Raw genomic sequence first — 19,971 nt, forward strand, 5'->3', positions numbered from 1 at the left:
AAAGAGCATGCACGTGGGAACTAAAACGTATACACAAGTACACGGTTGTGCCTGTGTGAGTCCTTTCTTCCCGTAAAACTTTCAAGAGGTGAATAAAACCTTCATTCGATTGTTAGTTTATAGATCGTTATTAGACATAATATTGTCTGGTCCTCATGTCACAGCTGTTAAAAGCTTAAAAATAAAAAAAAAAAGAAGGGAAAAAAATGCCTCTGAAGACAGGACAAGCTTAAACCTGCCACCAATTAGAAAGATCACAGTGTCACAGGTATGCTTTTAACAGGACAGCAACCTCAGAGGTCAAGTTGGGGGGAGGGGAAGAAAGCGCCCTGGACGGAGGTCAGAGCAGGGAGGGCAAGCTGCAGGCCCCAGTCTGAGGGTTTCTCCCGGTACTTCCGCAGCGCCCAGGTCCTCCGCTCCGGTCCTCGCAAGGGGGTACGCTCCCTTCCTCCCCACCTGTCCGGCTGGGCTTCCCGAAGCGATGCCCTAGCGGTGGGAGTGAGAACACGCCGCGCGGGAGCCTCCTTTCGGTTCGGCTCCCCCAGCTGGACCCCGAAAGCCCGGGGGAAGGAAACTACTATTCAGTGCTCTCCCATCCCCGCCCCGTTCCTCTCTCCGGCTCGCTGCCTGTCTCGCTTTGATGCCGCCGAGCCCCATCGCCACTTCTGGGCGGCCGTCAGGCGGAGGCAGCTGCGAGCTCCCGGGCTCCAGGGACGGAGATGGGGCAGGGTGAGTGAGCCGGCCCGGCGAGAGGCTCCGCACCGCCCCGCACCCGCCCACGGGCAGAAGAGGCGCTGTCTGGCCCGCCCGCGCGGGGCAGAGTCTGGGAGAGGCTTGCCGCTCTCCGCTTCCTCCCAGTCCCGTCTGGCAGCCGAACGCGAGAGCGCCGGCCGAGGGAGGGAAGAGTGGGAGAGGAAACCGCGGGAGAGAACAGGGAGCCACTGTGTCCTTTTGAAAAGAAAGTAGGAACCCTCGGTGGGGAAAAAACAAAGGCGCCCTCCCAACTTTTCTTCGCGGAAAGTTTTCCCAGGGCGTTTTGTTTGTGCGAACTCGGCCGGCGGAGCCCGGGATCGCGCTGCCGGCGTGGCGGCTGTGCCTCTGCGCCTCGCCCCGCTCCTCCTCCTTCCAGCCTGGGCAGCTCCGCTCCCTCCCCGAGAGGCGCCAAATGGCTACCCAGTAACCTCGCGGGGCGGGGGCTGCAGCGCCGCCTCCTGCCGCCACCGCTCCGGGCGGCCGCTAGACCCGGCGGCGGCGCTGCCCGCGGGCGGGGAGCCGGGCCCGCAGGTGGAAGCGCACCCTGGAGGCGGGCGGGCGGGTCCCGAGCTGGGGGCGGCTCGGGCGGGCTCTTGTGCGGCCAGCCCCGCTTGGGCCTGGGGTAAACGTGCGTCCCGCCCTGACCCGCCGGCCTCTCCCACTCCAGCAGTGACGCGCCGCCTCGAAGCCAGAGCCCGCGCAGCGCCCCGCAAGGCGATGGACGGCCGAGCCCCGCGCGTGCAAGACGCTCCGGCGGCGCTCCCGCCGGCCACACCCGCAGGGTAAGCTTCGAGCGCCGCGCCGCCGCTCACCCGGGAGGTCGAGAGCTGCCGGGCCTTCACCCGTCACCTGGCTGGCAGCTCGCCGCCCCGTCGGCGGCCGAATTCACGGGACACGCGGCCGACGGGGCTGCTTCCTCCCGGCCTCTTCGGAGGCCGCCCCAGGGTGGGGGCTCGGTAGCTTTTGATTGCTTTCCTACCCGGGCTGCTCTGAGTTGCTAAAGGGCAGCTGAATGCCAAGAATTGGGTAAGGACTCCGGGAGCAAAAACGGTTAACAAAGGGCTCCTTGTTGGGGCTCTGGGAGACCGGCGGACGGTACCTGTGAGTGAGCTCCTGAGAAAGGGAAAAAAGTTTCCTTGGCCGAGGGCTGAGGCTCAGCAGGTGAGCCGTGTCAAGGTGACTGTAAGGAAGAGGTTTTCTGCGAGCGGGTGGAGGGCGACAGGACGGTGTGCCAGCTGTCAGCCCACAATGACAGTTCCGGGACCCGGCCGGGTGCGCGCCTCTGATTGGGGGTATGTATGTGCCTGTGGCCAATTGCCAGTGCCAAAGCCTAGCGCAGAGTCAGACCGCAGACACGGTACATTTCTTTGTACCCTCACATGTTTAGGAGAGATTGGAATGGAAGGGGCTGTCACATGGTGAGTTAATATTCAGTGGAGCACGTCTTCCTGCCAGATATGCTAATAATCACCTTGCTAAGCGTTTGGGTAAACAGTAATGAGAACAGGTAGTTCTGCAAGAGGTGGGGAGAACCTCAGAATAACCTTCGTCTTGGTAAACAGTGAAGGCTTAACATGGGCGCTAGTTGAACTTCTGAAGTGGGAAATCCCTTTGGGAAAGTGTAACATTTTCCTTCAAATGTTCCCCCAATTCAGTTTCTTTTCCGATAGTTAATAGGAACACACCGGTGCTCTCAAGAGACCATGAACATTCAGAAAAGAATAGGGAAGGAAAAGTCTGTTTTATAGCTAATGAATGAGAGTTGTACAGTTTTCTTGATTTGAGAGTAGAAAAATCATTTTTACCCCGGAACATGACACACGTTTCCTTAGAAGCAAGTCACAGCATGTTTATTCATCAGAGACCATTCGAACATTGGCAGTTGTCTAGAGGAAACATGGAAAAGTCTCAAAGCAGCATGACTAATATAAAAGATATTTAGTATAATGCTTACGTAGAGGAAACATGCAGTGTATGAATTAATTCTTTTTCTTCCAATTAGTTATCTTCTCCCCTCTGCAAACAGCTGTATTTCTGTTGACTTCTGTTGCTATTCTTTACCCAGTTTTTTCATTATTTAGATATGATCATATATATTATCACATTAGGATGTATGGGGAAAGAAGTACCTTGGCAGGAAGATATTAATCATAAAAGCATGAACGTCTAAAGGCAGCTGCGGGAAGACTGAAATGTATTCAGGTTACCTCAAAATAAAATAGTATTAAATTGGTGAATTTGGAAGTGGATTAGATTAAGGTACTATTTGGGCTTCCTCCATGGCTCAGTGGTAAAGAATCTGCCTGCAATGTAGGAGACAGGAGTGGAGGGTTGGATCCCTGACTGGGGAAGCTCCCCTGGATGAGGAAATGGCAACTCACTCCAATATTCTTGCCTGGAAAATCCCAGGGACAGAGGAGCTTGGCGGGCTACTGTCCATAGGGTTGCAGAGAGTCTGACATTACTGAGCACACACACAGATACTATTCAAAAAAAAAGAAAGAACCCAGCATATGCATGTACACAAAATAACACTAGTATACTTTTATGGGTGTTCAGAAGTTAAATAATTCTGTGAGTAAAATAGGCGAGGTCAGATGCCTCTGACATAAAGGAAATGAGAAGAGCTTTCTAATGATAAGCATGACTGTAGTAGGACACTTCAGATTTTACTTTTGAGGATTTAAAGGTTAAACTGAAATTCTGTGCTACAAAAAATGTATAAAATTGCTTTATCTAATTTCTCAAATATGAAGAAAATACATTTTAGAAAATTTGTCCTGCCCTCTCCAAATTTAAAAAGAAATAAGTTGAAAAATGCTTCAACATCTAAAATAGCATCCCCTCCCCCATATCATTTTACTCTGTATTATTTGGAGACGTTAACACTATTTGAAAGGTATAAATGTTAACAAAAAAAATTACTTCTCTGCTTTCACTTGTCTATCTTGTCCCTGGGTGTATTCCAAGTGCCTGTTATATAGTATTTGTTGAATATTCATTATTCAATATTACTTTTGTTCTTTTTCTCAAAACCCCAGTACATTAAAAAGGTTTTAATTCTGAGGGGAAAAAAGGAATTATCAAAGAGATGAACAATTCTTTGGGAAGTGGTAGGGCCAATCTATATGTTATAATAAAATGTTAGGTTTGGAAAGTACATTCTTTACTAATCATGATTCATGACTCCAATAACTTATGAGGCCTAGCTTAGTCCTTATTCTTGAATATTGCTGCTCTAAAGAACGCTTCTGTATGTACTTTTCCAAGTTTTAGATCCTTGTAACATGTCATTTTAAAGAAATTTAATGCAACTCCTTATTTTACAAATGAGAATCTGAAGCACAGAGACAGTGATTTTCGAAGGCCTAGAGCAAATTAATGGCAAAACCTGAAGGAAAACCCAGGGTGTTAGTCGCCTAGTTCATTGCATTAATTGCTTTTAATCTTTTTCAGATCACAATATGATAACATTTCAGCTGGATACATTATCTTTAGAGCGACTAGTGCTGGTTATTTTACTTGCCAAAGTAGATAGATATTTTTAACTCTTTGAAATTTAAATGTCAAAAGTTGACCTTGCTTTGAGGGACCTTATTGGTGTTTTGATTCTGAAACAAATTTTCAGGCATGGCATATTTGCATATTTCTTTATTGTCTTGCAGCATTGGAACTATGGAGCTAACTGAAGGCATAGTGAAAAAAAACTAAGAAGAAATGATTTAGCAGCTGCTTCCTTTAGTTTTTATTTGGAGGCTTTGGTTTGAAAGTTTTACTTTTGATTGTCTAAACAAGTCTTGTTAGCTAACATGTATTGACTACTTAGAAGCTGAATGCCTTTAGCAAAGGTTTCAACATAATCACCTGGGTATCTTTAAAATAGGTACACATGCTCTCACACTCCTACCTGTCCTAATTTTAATTGGTCTAGGAGGGGAGGAGGACATGGGGAATTTTAAAATACTGCTAGGTGATTCTAATATGCATCCAGATCTGAGAATCACTGATAAAGCAGGTATCACCAGCTGAGATAGAGATGAAGCCATAAATGGAATGGAGGCTGCTGTTAATCATTTTTAGCGAACTCAAGACCCTAGAGTTCAGCTTTCTTTTTACCTTTTGAAAGATTCCATTTAGATGCTCTATAGTATTGTTTAATTTTTATTTTATATTTTTACTTTTTGAGGAAATATATTAACTCCATTTTATGATTTTGGAACTGGGGCTCAGATAACTTAATTAACATATGCAAGGCTATACAATGCTAAGATATGCAAGAGTAATAAAAACAAGGTCTGATCCCCAAAACTATGCTCTTCATCCCTAGGCCTGTTATCCAGAATGTTTGCTACCATGGGTGATACTGAATGGATTATTTAAAGTGGCCTTATGCATACGTTGTCTTGATTCTTTTTAAAATTATGTTTGTAGTATCTTTAAAAAAACAAAATCCTACAAAATTGAATGCATATGAAAAAAACCCAAAGCCTACCATTTAAAAGGAACTTAAATTTTTGGTTTATATCTTTAAAGTCATATTTAACATTTTCATGTGTTTGGGATGATTTATCTCATAATAAATTGGCACCTTTCTTTTTGTCAGATGACAGATATGTCATAGCTGTACTTATTTTTGCTCTTAGGCAGCAATTAAATTTATTATAGCATAGTTTCAAATGTAGGATTTTTGACCAAGTAAGAAAAATAAGTGTTTATTAAGACACTGCTAGACATTTTCTTCAAAGTCTATAATTTTCTCTGAATGTATTAGAGGGTAATTTAATACTGTTATCACTTAAACTAATTATTGAAATGCCAGTTGTATTTATATAATAGATTTCAAGCTTCAGGTTATTGAGACAACTGCTCTAATGCAATTAATTAGTCAAAACGTGTGAGCCCTTATTTTATATAAAATACATTTTTCTGGGCACGGGGAGACTGGCTCCTGATCTAAAGAGTTTTACAAAAAAAACTATTTGTAACTATGCAGGAAAAAAAATAGAGTGTTGTTAGTGTAGAAGTGGTACTTTGATATTAACTTTAAAAGCATATACTTAGGATTTAAAATATAATGTCATGGTTCATTGGTCAGCAAACTTTGTTCAGAAGGTTGAATTCTGTTTGTATTATGTTTTCCTCCTTTTTTTTTTTTTTATTGTGGTGTAATATACACAAAATTTACCATCTTAACCATTTTTAAGTGTACAGTTCAGTATTGGGTACATTCATATTGTTGTGCAACTGTTATCAGCGTCTGTCTCCAGAACTCTTTTCATCTTGCATAATAGAAACTCTGTACCCTTTGAACACTAACTCCCCATTTCTCCTCTCCCCACCACTCCTGACATCTGCTCTTCTGCTATCTCCATGATTTTGGACTACTCTGATTACCCCGCATCAGTGGAATCAGTCTTTTGTCTTTTTGTGACTGACTTAGTTCACTTATTATAGTATCCTCAAGATTCATCTATGTTGTATCGAATATCAGAATTTCCGTCCTTTTTGAGACTGAATAGCAATCTACTTTTATGCATTTATTTATCAATGGACACGGGTTGCTCCCCATGTTTTAGCTACTGTGACTATTGCTGTTAGGAACATGAGTATTTAGCTATCTCTTTGGGACCCTGCTTTCAGTTCTTCTGAAGCAGAATTACTAGATCTTATCGTCATCCTGGGCTTCCCAGGTGGCGCTAGTGGTAAAGAACCCTGCTGCCAATGCAGGAGACAAAAGTGACGCAGATTCGATCTCTGGATTGGGAAGATCCCCTGGAGAAGGGCATGGCAACCCACTCCAGTATTCTTGCCTGGAGAATCACATGGACAGAGGAGCCTGGTAGGCTACTGGCTATTGGTTCTCAAAGAGCCAGACACGATTGAAGCGACTTAACACAGCACACACAGCATGGTCATCCTATTTTTAATTTTTTCGAGGACAGCTTTACTGTTTTCCATAGCAGCTATACCATATTGCATTTCCCAGAACAGAGCACAAGGCTTTTGGTTTTTCTTCATCCTTGCCAACACTTATTATTTTATTTTTTTGAAAGCATCCATTCTGTTACGTGTGAGATGGTATCTCGTTGTAGTTTTGATTTGCTTTTCTCTAATGATGTTGAGCATCATATCACATGCTTATTGGCCATTTGTATACCTTCTCTTGAGAAATGTCTATTAAAGCTTTTGCCTATGTTTCATTTGATTTGCTTTTTCTGGCTGTTGAGTTTTAGGAATTCTCGTCATATTTCAGATAGTAATCCCTTATCCTCTACCTGTCTTTGTAAGGCGTTATTGGCACACACCCATACCCACTTATTTGCATATTGTTTATGGCTGCTTTCATATTATAGCTGAGTAGTCCAGGCAGAGATATTATGATCTGTAAGCTAAAAATATTAGCCTCTGTCCATGTACAGAAAAAGTTTGCTGATCCCACAGGCCAACTTATGAAATTGGTAAATGAAGTAGTGGTGATTCCAAATTTATTTACTTGGGAGGGAGGCATGTAAGTATTGAACTTATAAATTAGAACAAAATGATATTTGTTTGCATAAAGCAAGATAATTCTTATAGTAAGCATTTATATTCAATGGTGATCAGTGGTTGTGTTTCCTCCTGCCCCTGCCAAGTGAAAACTTAGGCTTGGCCCGTTGGCAAGCAATGTGGAAATTATAACATTAATGTGATATCAGAATATATTTTAAAGAAAAGTTCTACACTTCTGTGCTGGAGATTCTGTCATGAAAAATGACTGATGTATGATAGTGTTTCTGCAATATGGTATAGCTGCTATGGAAAACAGTAAAGCTGTCCTCGAAAAAATTAAAAATAGGATGACCATGCTGTGTGTGCTGTGTTAAGTCGCTTCAATCGTGTCTGGCTCTTTGAGAACCAATAGCCATAGGTTATGGCTATCATAAACAGTTTCTAAACATAGGTGTTTAGAAACAAACGTGCCTACGAGAAGCTTGACCAAAGGTATACTTAATTCCTATCTAGTTTTTTTCAGCCTATACCTATTTTCAGTTAAGCAAACTGTCTTTATAATAGTGTTTCATATCCTGCAGCTTTTAGTGCTCTAACATTAGAGTGACAGTTATTAGAAGACCTTTTTTTTTTTAATGACTTTGCTAAATTTTTTCCCATCTGTTATAGTAAAAACAAACTAAAAGTATGGGAGAAAGAAGTTTCCCATGGCTATTTATAAAGGGCCAAATGTCTTCAGTTTTGATACAAACTTCATATCTGAGGAATGAATCCCTTGGAAAAGATTCTCTAAGACTGACTAGTCTTTAGAAATATGCTAGAGTGAGCTTGTTCCCCCCACCCCATACTTTAAGTTCACACTGCTGCTTATAAATTTAAATAAGTTGAAACTATTTATTGACTCTGGACATTAAAAAAAAAAAAAAAAGACTGTAGAAGGGAGTCCCTGGTAGTCTAGTGGTTAGGATTCAAAACTTACACTGCAGAGGCCTGAGTTCAATCCCTGATCCTGTGTGCCACACCATACAGTCAAAATACAAAAAAAAAAATAAGAACAATCTCACTTCAGATGAGCATGTATACTTAGGAGTGGAATTGCTAAGTCAGAAGAGTATGCATGTATATTCATCTTTTATAGACAATCATTTTTCCAAAGTGATTCCACCAATTTATACTTCCCATCAGCAACATGCGAGAGTTCTAGTTGTTCCACAGTTTTGCTAAGAATTAGTAATGGTCAGTCTTTTCCACTTTAGTTTTTCTGTCAAGTATGTAAAAATACTGCATTCTGTAATATCTCAATAAAGCTGGGGGCGGGGAATGGAAAAAAAATGCTGTGGAGTTGAATTGTGGAGTAGTTTGACCAAGAAATGCTTTAAATGGGATGCTCATCTCATCATCACAACAGCAAAGAATGCAGACAGGAGAAACAGTTTAAGCTCAACTCGTAGAAAGCCAAAAACTAAGAATTATTTGCAACTTTTACTGTATTTTAAATAGCTACACGTCTTTACAAAAGTTACAATTTCCAAGTTTCACAGGGAACAAATGAAGATATTTAGGTATCCTATATGGAGCAGTATCGTGATGTGCCTTTTCATGCTGTGTAGCTCAGACTGATAGCTCAGACAGAGTCAGGCTTTCAGGAATTTGGTGGGAGGGAAACACAGTACATTACAGAACTGAGTCATTTTCTTAACCTCTACTCTCTAGAAAAAAAAAAAAGGTAGCCTCATTATGGCTTTCAGGTATGTGGTTGTGACATGGTGAGGATGGATGGAGGTACTAGGTGAGCAGGGTGAAGAATGATGTCTGAATTCCTGTTCTTTCCTATAGGTACTCATGTACCCTTCCTACTGAATGCCCTCCTCCACTGAAAGCAGAGCTTTAGAGACAATGTAAATAAATAATTACTTTTTGAAAAAGAGTATGGGTTAATTGGACAGGGGTTTTCCTTGGTTGCCTCAGGCTTGGAGAAAATTGCTTTGGATGGAATTAAAAGTGAAAATGCCATCCATATTGGATGGGATTTGATTTTTTTAAAATAGCTCAGTTGGTAAAGAATCTGCCTGCAATGCAGGAGACCCTGGTTAGATTCCTGGCTTGGGAAGATCCGCTGGGGAAGGGATAGGCTACCCACTCCAGTATTCTTGGGCTTCCCTTGTGGCTCAGCTGGTAAAGAATCCACCTGCAATGTGGGAGACCTGGGTTTGATCCCTGGGTTGGAAAGATTCCCCTGGAGAAGGGAAAGGCTACCCACTCCAGTATTCTGGTTTGGAGAATTCCATGGACTGTATAGTCCATGGGGTCACAAAGAGTTGAATACGACTGAGCGAGTTTCACTTTCAAAATGGTTCAGAGTTGAGCCTCTGCAGTGGGATCAGAAAAGAACCTGAGATACAACACTTTGGGTTCAAAATGTGGATCTGCTTTTAAAATAATGATTTTGATTTTCTCATGTAGGGAGTAACTTGATTTAAATAGGGTTGAATACCAAGGGAATCACAGTATGTTTTTTAAACAATAATATCAGTGGAAAAATGCATTGTTTCTCAATGTAATTAATTTGAGAGATTAAAACTACTTTGTATATGTTTTGGTGTATTTTTTAAAATTACACCATTTTACTTTGTAGCGATGCAATTGCTGCTTTTATACTTAACACCAATATTCATTTGTAAGGAAATAGAGTTAAGATGCTCAAATCTGGGTGGGCCATTTATCACCTGTCCTTGACTTTCATCTCTGTAACCTGTACACCTGCTATTACAAGCACATTCACACATGCTATTGTGTCTGGAGAAATGGAAGTGAAGAAGTATTAGAATAACCCCAAGGGGAACAGCCAGAGTTTTAACAGCTGCTATAGTCGTGTATATCAGTTCAGTTGCCCTGGGAAAGCAGGAAATTGAGTTGCTAAATCCGAAAATGGCTACCACTTGGCCTTTCCCACGTCTGATGGATGTGCTGTAGTTTCTAGATCAATTGAGTTCACAGTGGTCAAGATAAATATAAAGCCATTGAATTGCTTTTCTTCTTTGTGCTCACGTGGTCGCACGTTACACACGAAGTGGAAGTGGCCTAGAGAGGAGCAGTCTCCTCCTCCTTTTTGTCAGGTATCCCAGCTCCAGGACAGTCAGGAAATAGACAGGGTCCCTGTCTTATAGGACAACCTCTGTGTTTTGAGGTCTGAGCAGCTCTCGTTATTCTTGGGTGTGCATGGTTCTGTTTGTTACTGGCTGCAGGACTACTGAGTAAAGTGTCCTACCTCCCTCTCTCTCGTTTCTACGTAAGGTGCTCATTCCCAGAAAGCAGTTAGATGCTTTACCTTAAAACAGAATTTTTTTGCTGTGTTTCAAAAGAGCAAAGCTGAAAGTGGCAAAGAATGTTGGCGGGTGGAGAGAAACTACTTTTTACACATTTGTCTTTTGATACCAGGCTACCAGTCGTCTTTCCTCAGTTTTCTCTTTCTCTAAAACAGGAGAAGTTTGACTGACTCTATTACCAGTGAACGTTCCCCTGCCTGCAGAAGAGTTAGGTGTGACTTCATCTGAAAAAATATATATATTTAATTTAACACTAGATCTCAAAGGGGAAATAATACTGATTTTTTCCCCCCTTACATATAATTAGGACAAATTTTGTATCTAGAACTTATTCCAACCTATAGTTTACTCTAGTTTATCATACATTTTTGATATACAGTCTGATCTGAAAGGAGCAGTGTCCAAGAGTAGTTCATATAGTCTGTTCATCTGTTGTGATCCTGTATGTATGTGGAAATACATAGGAAATTCACTCTTAGATGATGTTAAGAAAACGTAGTCCTGAAGTTTGAACTGGTAACTTTGTGAAGCCTAGGAATGTGTTTTCAGCTAATTTAGTAGTTGTAAGTGATATAGCCTAGAATGAATGCATTTAGAGGCATTTTTAGAGTTTCCTAATTAAATTTAGGATTATGTATGTGTGTGTGTGTGTGTGTGTGTGTGTTGCACACCAAATATTTTGGACTTTTATTTTTGTGTGACTCACAGTTATTTAGGACACTAAGCAGATTATTCAAGCTCAACTTGGTGGCAATTCTGAAAGTTATCTGAAGGTGTTGAATGAATATTTGCTGTAATTTTTGTATTCTCCCAGGTATTAAGCATAACACAAGTTGAAGTTGGCAGTGTAGATATTTGAATGTCCTGGATTTGGGGAATTCACATTTTCCTTATATCACTGTAAAATCTAGGCAAGGTAAAGAGATCAAATTTCTGGAACTCCTCAGAAAATTGTAATGGTTTGGACACAAAAGCATCCCAAGTGCCATTGATGTTAAAGGACCAACCAAAGGACCATCCAGAAATGACGGGCTATACTGAAGGCACATTCACTATAGGAGGGAGTTGTACAGCGGTAGCTGTTTTTATCATCGACATCTTTACCACCTACCAGTCTTCACAGGGGATATCATAAAATTTCCTGTCAAGAAACAATTTTTAAAAATTCTGGCACTTGGCCATTTTGCTTTACTAGGTAAAGGCATTTCAGAATGCTGTGCTGTCAAACCCAGTCAGAGCCTTTGTTCATTGTGATGAGTGCGCATCCTGGCCTGTGATCTGTGTGACTGGGGAGGGTGTGTCTCAGGGCTGAACTTTGCACACTTTATCTCTCTGGCCCCTGGAGTATTTCCTCAGGATGATACTCACCAGTGCAGCCCTGAGTCGGGGACTCTTGTGAAGGGGGATGGAGAATATGCAAGAAAAGGAGAGGAGCCTTGAGGAGTTGAGAATGGAGGCTTTTTTCTTCCTTGAATCCTGGAAACCCAGTTTAAGATTAACACTGCCAACAAGAAACAGTTTTCACTGATGTATGTATTTAAAATTCTAAAACTGGGGACTTCCCTGGAGGTTTAGTGGTGGGACTTCGTGCTTCTACTACAGGGGGTGTGGGTTTGATCCCTGGTTGGGGAGCTAAGATTCTGCATGCCCTGCAGCACAACTAAAAAGGAAAACAAGTCTAAAATTGGCTATGTCAGTGCAGAAACAATGTTCAAAGTATTTATTTTTAAAATAAAGTGGGGAAAATGGTAATATCTGTATGTAATTTGATTTTTTATATTTAAATACATTAAGTGTATTTCAGTTGTATATTGAGCCCTTAAGTGATCTGCTTATGTTTTTACACTTCTGTTTCATGAAAAGTGAAATTTCATGGTTTGTGAAGGGGAGAATTTTCTTGACATTTTTCCTTCTTTGGTTAGCCAAATAGATGCGTGCTGAGTTAGGTGGAAATGTAGAGGTAATTACAATTTTCTTTGGGGAGGTAGGTGAAGAAAGGAACAGGAAAATAGGCAAAATATATTCAGTGATGGAAAAATGAAGAGCAGAACAGTCTCTGATGGCAGAAGAGGAAGCAGTGGTGCAAAATTGCTAGACTATGCAGGCGCTAAACTAGCAGATTGAGGCTTGTAGTCTTTAATCTCTTACATTCAGTTGGTAACTCTGGTACTATTAATTTGTGAAACACTTCTGTGATCTTAGGTTATTAGAAAGCATTTTCTGCCCCAAAATGTATATATAACATCTTCAGAAATACCCTGTATGTTTTGTGGGAGGATAGATTCCATGAATGTTAATTAATGGCTATGCCAGTGACAGTTATTCTCTACAGTGTTATTTATAGGTCACATCACTTTATTGCTTATTTTTATAATAGGCAATATATTCAATGGCACAGAATTCAAAAGAGAAAAATGATGAAACAGTGAGAGATTCTCCCTATACACCGTTCACCCAGGCTTTCTCCCTAGAGGCAACCGTGTTATGGTTCTTACAAACCCTTGTGGGATACTCTACACCAGTGCTGTCCAATGGGAATATAATATGAGCCACAAATACAATTTTAAATCTAGGAGCTAGATTTAAAAACTCAATTTAAATGATATATTGCATGATGTAGTGGTTAACATGTTTCTAGTTCCACAGAACAGTAAAGTTGTCTTTAATAGAAAAAAATATTTTACATTGTCAGATTTGAAATATAGATAAGCTATGCAAAATTTGAATTTTAGTTTCTTAGTCACATCAGTCACCTCTCTAGTGCTGAAAAGCCCTATGTGGCTGGTGTGTACTCCATTGGACAGAGCATCTCCTTACACTCAGGAGGAAATGGGTGTGTGTGTGCACATTGTTTCTTACCCTTTTATATTCTATTTTATTACATAAAGGGCTTTATTGTTTTCTCCATAACTGCATGTTATGTCTTTGTAGGGATGACCATAATTTATACAACCAGTCCCTTAATGATGGATACTTGAATTTATTTCTCCCTCTCCTGCCCTTTTACTGTTATTAAGTGATTATTAACTTTTAATAAGCATCCTTTAATCAGGGTACAATTTCCTGTACTAATATCCTTTCCTGGTATGTTTGGTTAAATTAACTAGATTGTGAAACCCTAAAAAGCAGAAACCGTATTCTTTTTTTCTTTTTAATTTTTCATCTTCAGTGAATTTCTACATATGTGAACTTGTAATCACAAACCAGATCAAAATATAGAATATTTCTAGGAGCATAGAGTCCTCTATCTTGCTCTCTCCTCATTACTCTGACTTCCAGCACAATAGATTAGTTTTGCTTATTTGTAAACTTCATATAAATGGAATCAAATAATTCTTTTGTGTCTGGCTTAGCATTATGTCTGTTAGATTCATCTACGTACTTTTGTTGGTAGTAATTCTTTTTTTTTCATTGCCGTGTAATATTCCATCATGTAAGTATATATTTTTATTGTTATATTTATAGACATTTGGACCTTTTACAGTTTTTAGCTCTTATAAGCAAGGCTTCTGTGAACAATTTTGTACCAGTCTTTTCATTGGCATAAGGATTCGCTTTGGCTAAATAACTTGGAGTTAACCTCATCTCTCTCCGCATACATGCATGTGTGTGCATGCACACACACACGATTCTTAATTCCATGTGGTTCTTAACACATGCTAGATGATCACTAAATGATTAAAGATACATTACTAACTAGTCATGTACTGAGAGGTTAGTTGAATCTTACTAAAAATATTGAACAATAGTTCCTTATAGATGCTATTATTCTTATGAGATATAAAACATAGTATTTTACCCAGGCTATACACATTTCTTTTCTCTTGCTCCCCTTTTTTAAACCTTATTTTAAAAACTGAGGTATAGTTGATTTACAATGTTACATAAGTTTCAGGTGTACAGCTTAGTGATTTCAATTTTTAAAGGTTAGAGTACTGGAGTGGGGTGCCATTGCCTTTTCCTATATTCCATTTATAGTTATTATAAAATACTGGCTATATTCTCTGTTAGACAACATATCCCTGTAGCTTATTTATTTTACACTTAGTAAAATACTAAGTGTATTATTTTATTCTTTGTACCTTTTAATTGCCTACCCCTATCTTGTCCCTCCTCTTCATTTTCTGCACTGGTAATTACTGTTTGTTTTCTATATTTGTGAGTCTGTTTCTTTTTTTTTGTTATAGGGACTAGTTTGTTCTATTTTTTAGATTTCACCTGTTAGTGATATCATTCAGTGTTTGTCTTTGTCTGACTTACTTCACTAAGCCTAATAGCCTCAAGTCCATCCATGTTGTTGCAGATAGCAAACTTTTGTTCTTATAAAGTTTATAACTGAGTAATATTCCATTCTGTGTGTGTGTGTGTGTATGCCACATCTTTATCCATTCATCTGTTGATGCACACTTGGGTTGCTTTCATATCTTAGCAACTGTATATAATGCTGCTATAAACATTGGGGTGCATATATCTTTTCAAGTTAATGCTTTCCTTTTCTTTGGATATATACCCAAGAGTGAAATTGATGGATCATATGGTAATCCTGTATTTAGTTTTTTGAGGAACCTCCATACTGTTTTACATAGTGGCTGCACCAGTTTATATTACCACCAACAGGGTACAAGGGTCCCCTTTCTCTACATCCTCACAAACATTTGTTATTTATGGGCTTTTTGATGCCAGCCATTCTGGCAGGTGATATCTTATTGTGGCTTTGATTTCCATTTCTCTGATTAATGATGTTGAGCATCTTTTCTTATGCCTGTTGGCCATCTGTGTATCATTTTTGGAAAAATGTCTGTTCAGGTCTCCTGCCCATTTAACTGTTTTTTTTTTTTTTTAATGTTGAGTTGTATGAATTCTTTATATATTTTGGATATTAACTTCTTATTGGTTATATCATTGTCAAATATTTTCTCCTCATTCGGTAGGTTGTCTTTTTGTTTTGTAAATGGTTTCCTTTGTGAAACCATGTTCTTAAATATTGTTCTTGTATGTATTGCTGGGTTTAATTTAATGCATGAACATACCTAGATACATAATAAGTTATTGGTTGGATGGGTGTTATTTAAATTATTTGTGTGAACCTGGGCAAGAGATCAGTGTTGGGGATACGGATCAGCAAATTACTTGTCTACTTGTTACTTGTGGTATAAGCTTAGTTACACAAAAACTGAGTAGTTAACATTCATCTTCTTATTTGAAACTGTCCAATATTTTTCATTGAAATATGGTTGATGTACAATGCTAAGTAAGTTACAAGTGTACAATATAGTTAACATTCATTTTTGTAGCCATTAACCAACAAATTGTTGCTAAGACCCTATCAAATAGCCTCACATGTAAAAGTGCTATTGAAAATCTCTCAGTATTCTACTATAAAACTCTATTCTTTGTTTGAGATTCTCTTTTAGCATTAATCCCTGCAGTAGTATTTATGAAAGAAATATACATTTCATTAGTAGTTCAAGTGAAAATTCTGAGTAATGACACTTCCATCACAAACTTCCAGGAAAGAATAACTCTGGCCTTCATGGGTAGTGTTGTTTAACAGGACATAAGTGCTGTATTATTATTTGCAGCTTAAATAGTCCTATTTGAATAATGATAGCAGAGTAACATTTGATTTACAGAATAATTTATAGGTTTGAGAGTAAAACAAGTAGTCATGATTAATTAGTACATACGAATTCTTCTCATTTGTGTCAACACCCTGAAATCTAAACTGACGAGAGCTTTACTATTTTGATCCAGTTCCTTCTATCAGTAGAAGAAATTAGTATTTTGATGTGAACAGTAATTACAGAAGAGTAAGATTAAAAAAAAAAAAGAGGGTATATTTTCCAGCTCATGAAAGAAGAGGTTGAAAATTTAGACGTGTCATAACGAAAGAAATTATATTGTCAGATAGGCACTTAGGAAAGAAAAATGAGTATGAGTGTTCCTCCTAGTGTTTTTGAGAGTTACACTTCAAAATGGGTCTAAAACTGTGAATATTATAATGGCAAACAAGTTCATTCTTATTTTTTTCTTAAGAATGCTTTCACCAACAAGTTGGCATTTTACACTGTTCCAAAGTAAGATAAAATTCTTAAGCCAGAATTGATCTAAAAAAAAAAAAACCCTCTAAAGAAGTAATCATTTAATTCATGGGCAGGTGAGAGGTCATTCTGTAAAGCATTCTAAGCAAGTCTGATCCTCTCCATGTAACTCAGCAGCCTACCTTACTGTTGTCTGACACGGCAAATGAGTACATTTAATTTGGCTCTCTGGCGTTTAACAACATTTGGTTTTGGTTTCAAATAAAACTGGTCCAGCCAGAAGTCAGAATAAGCACTTGGCAGGCAGCTATTACAGAGGGCAGTTGGAGGCAGTAGGCCTGGAACCAAATCTCTGCTCTGCCACTCACTGGCTTAGGCACTTTCTCTTTTGTCACAGGTGTTTCCCAGGTGGCTGGGTGGTAAAGAATCCACCTGGCAGTGCAGGAGACTGAGGAGTCATTGCAGTTCCATCCCTGGGTCGGGAAGATCCCCTGGAAGAAGAAATGGCAAGCTACTCTAGTATGCTTGCCTGGAAAATCCCAGGGACAGGAACCTGACGGCTACAATCCATGGCCTCTCAAAGAGTTGCACACAAATGAGAAAGCACACACACTCCTCTCACCTGGCCTTGGCTTCCTCCCTGGGGGAGGAAGTGACAGCCCAGAATGAAAGTACGAAAGTAACACCACACGCCAGGCGTTGTGTTTATGTTTGTTAACTTTTAAATATTATCTACTTTGTTGGTACTCAGCCTTTGTAATGCTGGCATCATTACTACACTAACTGGAAACCACAGAACAAGGAGTCAGGCCCTATTTTTATTTTCCTCTCCCCGGAAGTGGGCAATGGGTTGGTTTTCTTCCTAAGTATACTGTGAAAGTCCCCATGCCAGATGCAGGGAAGTTGTTCTTGGAACACTGAATACAGAATTGGTACTGATCTGGATGAAAATCACATTTCCTTTTAAAGGAGAAAAATGCCCTGAGATTTGGAATATGCTACCAAGGTGATTGCAATTGTTTGTTTCTCTGCTTCACCATTTGGGAAGTGCCTACCTTTTAATATTTCACTTTTCTCCTGTGTAAGATGAGAGTAACCCTAACTGCATTTCTCTGATTTTGTTAGAACTGATATGTAGTGACTGAAAGTTTTCCATTGTAGTATCATACATTAGATCATCAGTATTCAAAAGAGGGAGTTGAGGTATGATACACCATTCTAATCATAAGCTATCATGTTTTGAAGAGAACTTTGTTGTTTTTACACATAAATTATAATAAGATCTTTCACCTCCAGTAAACAAGAAAGTTTAGTCCAGTTCAGTTGCTCAGTCATGTCTGACTCTCTGCGACCCCATGGACTGCAGCATGCTAGGCTTCCCTGTCCTTCACCAACTCCCAGAGCTTGCTCAAACTCATGTCCATTGAGCTGGTGATGCCATCCAACCATCTCATTCTCTGTCATCCCCTCTCCTCCCACCTTCAGTCTTTCCCAGCATCAGAGTCTTTTCCAAGGAGTCAGTACTTTGCATCAGGTGGCCAAAGTATTGGAGTTTCAGCTTCAGCATCAGTTCTTCCAATGAATATTCAGGACTGATTTCCTTTAGGATTGGCTGGTTTGATCTTGCATCTTCTCCAACACCACAGTTCAAAAGCATTAATTCTTCAGTGCTCAGCCTTCTCTGTGGTTCAATTCTCACATCCATACATGACTACTGGAAAAACCATAGTCTTGACAAAATGGACCTTTGTCATTAAAGTAATGTCTCTGCTTTTTAAATATGCTATCTAGGTTGGTCATAATTTTCTTCCAAGGAGCAAGCATCTTTTAATTTCATGGCTTCAGTCACCATCTGCAGTAATTTTGGAGCCCCCCAAAATAAAGTCTGTCACTGTTTCCATTGTTTCCCCATTTATTTGCCATGAAGTAATAGGACCAGATGCCATGATTTTAGTTTTCTGAATGTTGAATTTTAAACCAACTTTTTACTCTCCTCTTTCACTTTCATCAAGAGGCTCTTTAGTTCTTATTTGCTTTCTGCCATAATGGTGATGTTAAGAAAATTTACTTGACTCAAAAGTATAATGAATCATTATATTTTACCACAAATGCTGTAGAATGAAGTGACAATTTAGAAACTAACTTTAGTTATTGATAAGAGGGATCTCCAGGTGCTGACTCTTTCACCCTCAACGATGCTATGACTGTATTATTTAGTACAGAGGAGGCAAGTGGGCAGCATTTGTCTAGATTATGTTGGACATAATCTGGTTGTACTTCTTTAAGTTCTGGTGGCAACATGATGACATAGTCTGAAAATTAACCCAGTATACCCTTGACTAAAAGTCTGTTGTCGAGAAAATAGTTAAACTAGCCTTATTCATTTTCCTGGATTCACTTTTTATGTTGTTGCCGTTGTTCAATTGCTCAGTCATATCTGACTCTTTGTGACCCCATGGACCGCAGCACGCCAGGCTTTCCTGTCCTTCACCATCTCCCGGATATTATATAGGAATATTTTCTCTGTTCTTGGAGGTGAGTTTTGATGTCAAAGAAGAAAGACTAATTCAAAATTTCTTTGCCTAATTAAGATCCATTTTCCCTTAATTGTTGTTGTTGTTCAGTTGCTAAGTTGTGTCCAACTCTTTGCAACCCCACAGACTGTAGCATGCTAGGCTCCTCTGTCCTCCACTGTCTCCTAGAGTTTGCTCAAATTCATGTCTGTTGAATTGGTGATGCTATCTAACCATCTCATTCTCTGCTGTCCCTTTCTCCTCTGATTGCCTTCAATCTTTCCCAGCAGCAGGGTCTTTTCCAAGGAGTGGACACTTTGAATTAGGTGGCTAAAGTATTGGTGCTTCAGCATTAGTCCTTCCAATGAATATTCAGCGTTGATTTCATTTAGAATTAACTGGTTTGACCTCCTTGCAGACCAAGGGACTCTCAACAGTCTTATCCAGCATTACAATTTGAAAGCATCAATTGATGCTTTCCAAGTAAACTTGATAAATTTAATGAAAAAATTCAGGCAGAATAAATTATACCCATGTACAGACTCTGTACTTGGAAAGTTTCTTGAGCACTAAGGTGTTCCTGGTAAATATACTTTTTAAAAATATGGAGTGTGTTTGCTTTACAATGTTGTTAGTTTCTGTTGCACATTGACGTGAACCAGCTATATGTATACATATATCCCCTCCGTCTTGGATCTCCTTCCCCCTGTGTTTTACAAGATAGTATGTAAAATCACATGAAGCCTTATTAAATGCTTCAAAGATTGAATGAATATTTGTAAATTCCTTCAAATTTCTACTAAGTGAAAGGATCCGGGTCACAGTTTTTTAAGAACAGAGGATGATGGC

The 19,971-nt window shown here is 39.7% G+C and overlaps 1 protein-coding gene across 1 annotated transcript in view; it reads left to right on the forward strand.

Annotated features, from left to right (window-relative positions):
* The first annotated feature begins 447 nt into the window (after window positions 1-447).
* COBLL1 (cordon-bleu WH2 repeat protein like 1) overlaps window positions 448-19,971 on the forward strand; it is a 165,706-nt gene continuing 146,182 nt past the window's right edge. The window contains exons 1-2 of the mRNA XM_055572396.1: window positions 448-729; window positions 1,421-1,535. Of these exons, the coding sequence (XP_055428371.1) occupies window positions 720-729; window positions 1,421-1,535 (125 nt within the window). The 5' untranslated portion in view covers window positions 448-719. The remainder of the gene's footprint in view (window positions 730-1,420; window positions 1,536-19,971) is intronic.

This window comes from Bubalus kerabau, chromosome 3, assembly GCF_029407905.1.
Source record: "Bubalus kerabau isolate K-KA32 ecotype Philippines breed swamp buffalo chromosome 3, PCC_UOA_SB_1v2, whole genome shotgun sequence".
Classification (NCBI taxonomy): domain Eukaryota; kingdom Metazoa; phylum Chordata; class Mammalia; order Artiodactyla; family Bovidae; genus Bubalus; species Bubalus kerabau.